General features: G+C 41.9%; 1 protein-coding gene across 1 annotated transcript; it reads left to right on the forward strand.

Moving 5' to 3' along the window:
- The first annotated feature begins 1826 nt into the window (after positions 1 to 1826).
- Positions 1827 to 5811, forward strand: LOC110497370 (POU domain, class 4, transcription factor 2-like). Its single transcript, XM_021573444.2, has 2 exons — positions 1827 to 2782; positions 3095 to 5811. The coding sequence occupies exons 1-2, from the start codon at positions 2570 to 2572 to the stop codon at positions 4022 to 4024; spliced, it is 1143 nt and encodes a 380-aa protein (XP_021429119.1). The 5' UTR covers positions 1827 to 2569; the 3' UTR covers positions 4025 to 5811.
- Positions 5812 to 8244: the final 2433 nt, after the last annotated feature.

An 8244-nucleotide genomic window follows, 5' to 3' on the forward strand; every position in this document is an offset into this window, starting at 1 on the left:
GCTCTCGCGATGTAAAGTGCTTGTGCACTATCACCAACAGCTTTGTTGCAGCCGTGGGGACATATTAAATGTCTATGTGTATCAAAATCTTACCGAAAAGGCACTGACAACTAGTGCGCTAACAAAGAGAGCCATCGTGTTGTGTGTGTGGTCGAGACAAGTGCAGCTTCGCGTCATCGTCTGTAGCAGAGCGTGCAGCAGGGTTTTTGCATGCTATATTCATGGCCCAACGTCTGTCCTCTCAGCGTTAAAATGCTTTATTGACTTCAGCATAGGCGGTGCCTAAATTGATCACAGCATATTATCAGATATAGGAATCTTAGTTATTATATTTTTGGTGGTTTTGCGAGGATAATTTGAGAGCTTGTTGAGGTTCTGGCTCTCCAGTTTGTCCAATATGCAGGCATCCCCTTACAATAGAGACACATTGTCTGCATATAATATGATTCTTTACAATGCAATAGCATAGTTGTTTGAAAATTAACCATAGTAGTTTTGACTATACTATAGTACTGTAGCTGTTTTTATGAACGGAGTATCGGTTTATTGACAGATACTGATAGATAGGCTGCAGAAATCGGTATTTAACGAATAGCATTTAAAAATGTAAAGAAGAAAATTAAAAAACAAGAGTGCCAACTATTTAGCCCACAACTACCGTTCAACACAATCTCTTTCCCTCCCAACTTAAATGAAATTATTATTTTCAAGCTCAATGATCATCACACTACTATAACCAAAATACACTCAGAGGGGTGACTTTGTAACCAGAGACGAATTGCTATATCTGCAGACAGATTCCAGATTCTGTGATTTTTTTTTTAGATATAGGCCTTACCGTTAATTTTTCCATGTGGGTATTCAATCACCATCTTATATCAATTAGCCCATCCAATGGACTTCAACATATTAAACAAATTAGACAAGCCTTGTTAATTACAATATGATTAAAGGTTTTTAATTATATCACTGATGAAGTAGCCTAATTAGTATAAAGATATGATAATAGCCCGCTGCGACAAGTATATAATTGTATTGGGTTTGCAATTAAATCCTAAAGACTTTTAAAAAATCCACTTTCCACTGTCATTGATCAAATATTTCACACACGACGCTCGTCCATGCACCAGTGACATAAGAATTCACAATATGACTGTTGAGTTAACCCATATAGCTCGTGATTATTTCCATAGCTAATCTCAAAACGAATAAATTCGTCAAGGTGAATTACGCACATAAACAAGATAACGCGGGAGCAGGTCACTTATTGAAAAGCTGTTTCACATAGCCCTAAATTAATTTTAAATCTGGTAATCTTATCTTTTCCCCGACCCCTAATTTGTTTAAAGATGTTCCTACTGTCTTCAATTTGCCTATGATGACATAATGAAATGATAGTCAAGCATTTAACTTTGATTTATCTTGCCCCAACAGGGATGTCGCTTCATGGAGCTGTCCAAGGTACTTTCCTCATATCCATCCCTACAAGGACTTTACTATTTCCTCTATTGCATAATTCGTATCTTTAAACTGAACTCCACTTTGATATTTTTTAGAATGAAACGGTACAATATAAAGAAATAATAATGGAAATGGCTCGGCTATATTTGGTTATTTTTCCTCTTTCCATGTGGATCCAAAATAAATTCGGCGAAGAAGGACACAATGCTGGCTGGAGAGCTGTTTGAAATGAATGCCTTGTCGCAGACTGCCCATGCGCAGAGTCCCCAGCGGCGGTGTGGCTAATGAAGAATAATAAATCATGAAAGGTTTTTCAGGTACAGCCGAGAGAGTGTAAGAGGAGAGGGGGCGAGGGAGAGAGAGAGGGGGGAGAGAGAGAACGAAAGAGCGAGCGAGAGAGTGTGAAAGAGTGAAAGAGAGGCGCAGAGAGAGAGAGAGACACACAGCCTGCCCTTCGCCTCAGAGCAGAGGCAGATCGAGTCCCCGCAGCATTGAACGTAGTCGAGGTATCGAGACTGTCACCGGTATCTCTTAATTACAGTGAATTGTGAAACGGAAACTTTGCAGAAAAAAAAGATAAACGAATAAGACAATCTTTTTACGCGCGGTTGTGTTTTGGAAATCCGTACCAGGAGGAGAGAAAACAACTTTTTTTCTACTATTAGTTTTTCGTTGCATAATCTTGGAGGAGCTCCCCAAAACAACGACACATCCACGGCGACCAAAATAAGACTCTTGGAGGACGAAATTTAGAGAAAGAACGAACGAGTAATATAAACATTATTTTTTGTCATCGCGCCACAGCCCATAGCGGAAGAGGTACACGAGGGCGCAGGCGACATTCGATTGCATGGCGCGTGCGACATCTCCTCTCCAGCAAAACTACAGCGCGCGGCCATACCTCCATACACAGGGCTAGGTAATAATATATGCGCCAACAACTAGAGAATTGGATGTTCATCTTTCCATATTGTAGCAGCTACAGTTACAGTATATAAGACAGTGTCTTCAGATTCCCGGAGAAGCAACACTGGGCTTCAACTCCAATCGAAGAGGCGGAGTCTTAACTTATTAAAAGGAACTTGCCGAGACTCGGACGCCTGCAAACATGATGATGATGTCTCTGAACAGCAAGCAGGCATTCGCCATGGCCCACGCCAGCTTGCCCGAGCCCAAGTATTCCTTGCATTCCTCCTCGTCCTCCACGTTGACTTCGAATGCGCCCTCCTCGTGCTCGTCTTCCCGACACAGTAGCACCATCATCAGCAGCGGCGGAGGCAACTCGGAGGCGATGCGCCGAGGATGTCTCCCAACCCCACCGGTACGTATTCTGCATAATTACCGCTTAAAGGCACATTTTGACAGCCCCCTTTTTTTCTTGATGTTTTTTTCATGTCTGCACAGCAAATCACCCAGCACCTCCATTTTTTTCCCTTCCTCTCTCCAACTTATGTATTCAGTCGGGTTTGCCTTACATATTAATTTTGATGACCTGGGATGTTGCATGTGTCTTGTTTGTGTGTTCTTTTTTAGGATTTTTTTTTCTCATCTCATTCAGGAAATGTTTTAAACCGCGGAGTGGAGTGAGAATTCCCTGCTGACAGTTATGTGTGCATTCTATTTGCAATTGCAGAGCAATATATTCGGAGGCTTGGATGAGAGTTTGTTGGCCCGCGCTGAAGCTCTGGCCGCGGTGGATATTGTCTCGCAGACCAAGAGCCACCACCATCCTCCACACCACAGTCCCTTCAAGCCGGACGCGACCTACCACACCATGAACACTCTCCCCTGCACCTCCTCATCGTCTTCTTCTTCGGTGCCTATTTCTCACCCTTCAGCCCTTTCCGGCCACGGTCACCACCACCATCATCACCATCACCACCACCACCAACCCCACCAGGCGCTGGAGGGCGACCTGCTGGACCACATCACCCCAGGACTGGCTCTCGGGTCCATGGCAGGGCCAGACGGCTCCGCAACTGCGCACCCTGCTCACATGGCGGGCATGAACCACATGCACCAGGCAGCCCTCAACATGGCTCATGCCCACGGGCTACCATCCCACATGGGCTGCATGAGCGACGTGGACGCCGATCCCAGGGACTTAGAAGCCTTCGCTGAGAGGTTTAAACAGAGACGGATCAAACTCGGCGTGACCCAGGCGGATGTAGGGGGAGCCTTGGCCAACCTGAAGATTCCTGGCGTGGGCTCCCTCAGCCAGAGTACCATCTGCCGATTCGAGTCCCTCACCCTCTCCCACAACAACATGATAGCTTTGAAGCCCATTCTACAGGCATGGCTGGAAGAAGCCGAGAAATCACACCGGGAGAAACTCAACAAACCCGAGCTATATAACGGCGGAGAGAAGAAGCGGAAGCGCACGTCGATAGCAGCACCTGAAAAGCGATCACTGGAAGCTTACTTCGCCATTCAGCCGCGTCCTTCCTCAGAGAAAATCGCTGCTATAGCAGAGAAACTGGACCTCAAAAAGAACGTGGTGCGGGTCTGGTTTTGCAACCAACGGCAGAAACAGAAACGAATGAAATATTCTGCATGCGTCTGACTCTGAACACTCGCTCTAAAAAATAAAAAATAAACTATCAACCTACGTTGAGAGACTGAACACTGTTTAGAGACGATTTGTATTATATTTCTTATCACACACTTTTTCAATCATCAATGACTTGTGCTTTGAACAACCCGAATAATTCATATACATTCAAAATGACTGAAAGCTCAAACCACTACTGCTGTCACGTCTTATTCGCAACAAAAGGGATGTGGAGTCATGTACAGGAGCATTTGAACAGAGCAAGTAAGACCTCTGTTTTTTTTCTCCACCTAGACCTACTATTCTTAACCCTTTTGTGTCAGTTAAGTATTATAGGCTTTAATCACACGTATTTTTTTGGTTTATGATATTGGTTAATTTATCATAGCCTACAATATTGAACGTACTGAAAAGAACAGTTGTTTACCATGGGAATATAGGCCTACAGCACAGTCTGTGCCTATTGGCCTAGTATTGGTGTGTTTATATTTTTGTCGCAAGGATACATTTTCCCTCTGAGTTTATTATTATGACGATGCAGTCTGGCATTAATTCCGGGTCCACGAGGGGAAATAGGGCAGTACAGTAAGCGCTTGCTGGGTCATGGAAGCTATTATTAGAGTATTGCCAAACAACGCCGTGTAAAGGATTCATTTAGCGGTCACATGACCTTCATTTTGTGTCCCGTGTAATTAATTCCACCTATTTCGTTTTAAAGTGTGATGAAAAGCTGAAAGATGAAGAAACGTGGTAAGATATAAAGCAAAGACCCAGAGTTTAGGCCCTAATCGAGCAACACTGTTTATACAATATAGCTGGTGTAGGGGTTGTTTTCTATTGCATAAGCATCTATCTGGCTGTAGATGGGCCTATAGAAATAGTGGATCAAATGTATGCATTTGATTGGGGTTTACAATTGCCAAATATGATTGTTTTACTACCGTTTGCAATAGGGCTACGTTTGTTTTTGCCAGCCAACGTGGGTCTGTTTCTTATGAACTATTTATTAGATGAGGCCGTGTTTACATCATTATATATTTATTGGGATTCCCCCTCCTCTTCCTCCTCTCTCGTTTTGCTTGAAAAAAGCTAATTCTGACAGCAAGTGACACGTGTTTTCGTATAGGGAAATGACAGCTAAATCTAGACCTATAGTCACGAATTTCATTCCGTTTCTGCTAAACGTTCGAGATGGTACAATCGAGAGATATATGCGATAGTATTCTCTTTTTAAATTATTTTTATGTATGTTTTTCTTCTAGTTATTTATTTGTATAAATATGCGCGTCATTATGAAGTCGTTGCTTGTTAAATTCACCTTGTTTCGTGACGTTTTCTTATTGAGAAAATAACCGTTTCATGGAAGTATACGTGTAAAATGTAAATATTTCATTGGAACCAGTTGCACATAATTATATCCGTACAGGTTTTGCTGTATTGCTGTTTTAGCTGAGGTACCTTCTTTCTGTAATGTCTGTTGCTTTTGGATTCCTGGTCGAATTATTTTTGTATTTATTTATTACATTAATGTATCTTTAAGTTATTTAATCATTGAATTGCAATATGTGTTTCATTAAAGAACAAATTTTAACATTTTATTGGACGTTTTGAATGAGTGTATTTGTGTAGGCCCAATTCTTGGAAAGAGCGAAATGCTTGTATACTGCATCTGCGCATTGCAATGCATGGTCAATCTAATTTAAAGACTCAAATTGAATTGAGAAATATATTCCTTCAAAGCATCAATGCAATGATCATCCTTGGATGTAGGCCTATGTCATTAAAGGATTTATGTTGGAGCTAAATCTGTCTTTTATGCTGAAAGGTGCAAAGATAGACCATCAAGCATCAATAGATTCTATTTTTACATATCCGATTTCTCTACAAATTCCAGAAAAATCCCATTACTGTCCCACCATGCACTGTAAAAAAGACACGTGCTTTTTTTCTACTGCCAGCTCGCTCTTGCAGCTCGCGGTAGCCTACCTGAGAACAAATGCTAATATTCTATTAGAGTCTAATCATGGAGTCTATAGAGAACTGGATAGGTCCCTCGAGCGCAGCCCTGCCAGATGTCAGCCCGCCAGAAAAACAGCCTCGCCTGCCAATGTGCCCGTCTCTATTTAAATACACAGTCAAACACTGCTCCGGTGCGAGGCATGATATGGCTTTGAAGCAGGCTAGGCTACACCTTGGGTTGCGCGCGGGGTTCAGCATAGATTTTTTTTAAAGTCAACATTTTGAATAGAATGTCATTTCTAAAGCACCGTTCATGTCCGGCGGATGGGGGCTTGGCTGCATGGCTGGTTTTGACTAGATAGAGTACTTGTGTCAAAATTGACTTTTCGTATAGCAGGTTAGGAAAATGTAAGCGCCCAGGTTATTGGAGAATTAGGGTAAGGTTAGGAAAAGGGTGAGGGTTAGGACTAGCCTAAAATGCAAAATACAAAAATGGATGTCAATTAGAAGTAAGCTTTACCTAATGTAGACATGACCTGCATGGCTTGTTGACTGTCTGCTTGGAACGTTTGAACGTTCTATGTATGGGGTTTTCAGTTCAGCACCACGGATAGCTCCCATGCTACCTGAGGGAGAGAGGAGAGGAGAAGGGAGCCAGCCGCCTCCGATTTGCACTTCTGAAATCTGTCCTCCACATTTTAAAGAGAGTATTTATAGCAGCAGAATGTATTTGCATGTGATTATTTCTGATAAATCTAATTTGATTATACATTGTAATTGAAACAGTGAGGGGGAATGCAGTGTAGGGTAGGCTATACTAATACATATTATAATACAAATAATGCTGCAAATGAAACATTTCTTATTAGTGCATTCAATCAATTAATTAGGAAAGGGATTCAGTAGCCTATTGATATGCAAAGTTCCACCTTTTGCTTGCCGTGAAACCGGAAGTGCATTATCTGGCAACAACATTGGGCTACACACCGAAGTTGGTGTATAGTCTAGTTGGTGAACATATGATTGGTACACCTCTCTATTAAGCCACTTTGTGTCTATAACTTTGGCATCTCAACATTTCTAAAACCAATTTAACCCCTTGCCAGCCTACCTCCCTGAAATGACCACATGATGACGTCAGATTTCTAACCAGGCCTATGGCTGTGTTTCGGTCTGCTTTGGAATGGCCCGCATGGCCATGGCAGAATATATTTATTTATTTCAAAACAGAGATTTACAAGAATACTTGGTTTATTTCTACCAAATATAAGAACTTTCACCGGATATATGAATTAGTGACACATTTATGTGTTACCGGTTATGACAATAAATGAACCGTTATTTTATTGTATTCCGTAATATAACCATTTGCTCCAAGATAAAAGCATACACTTCTCCCACTTATCTCTTAAATGTATAAAAGGCTTAAACACAAAATCAAAGCGGCTTAAAACACCACGATTAGGGCAATTGATTAATAATATCAAAACGAGCTGTTATTAACGAGACAGTCTTGATGTTTCATCAATTAAAAGATGCTCCTGGTGAGCGATTCTAATTTCCCCTAAATGAGCCATTCACTTAATACGCTAATAAGAGCGAATTATGAAATTACACATCGAATTATCAAAAGCAGATAATTATGAGGTGCGAGCGAGAAGTATAGGGCTAAGTAGTCATTAGCTATCGCTGTTAATTACTCAGCGTTGGTCAGGGAGGGCTGCAGAGAGAAAGTATAATCGGGAATTGAAATTAACTTACACACACAGCAGTGAGTCTCGCTGCTTGACACCAGCCCAGTGTGTGTTTAGTGTACTGACTGCACCCTGGAAATACGGCAGCTCCCTCCACAGCTAGACAGACAATTCCCCTATTTAACTTTCCGATATATAGGTGCGAACAAATCTATTGGGCAGCACTATCCGCACTGACAAAACACACAGAGAAAATAAACACACACACACACACACACACGAACATTTTGCCTTTAACATATCTCAACCAAGCCAAGCAGTTTGCATAGAAGCAACACAGCCCCTCTTAGGCTATGTTGCTTCTGCTCCATACATTGAGACATGGCACCAATACACTGTGGTCGCTACATTCAAAAAGGAAAGGGCAGCAGTGTTTCCCTTTGTTATAATTAAGCCTTCTGTTTTATTTTTCTCCTTTCCTCGGAACATTTCCCCCCTTTCACAGGGATGCTGATGAAATTTTAATGAAGCCGGGGACTGTCTGAGCTCCGCCTGGGGAGCTGCGAATAGAATATTTTA

Source organism: Oncorhynchus mykiss, chromosome 19 (assembly GCF_013265735.2).
Source record: "Oncorhynchus mykiss isolate Arlee chromosome 19, USDA_OmykA_1.1, whole genome shotgun sequence".
Lineage (NCBI taxonomy): Eukaryota > Metazoa > Chordata > Actinopteri > Salmoniformes > Salmonidae > Oncorhynchus > Oncorhynchus mykiss.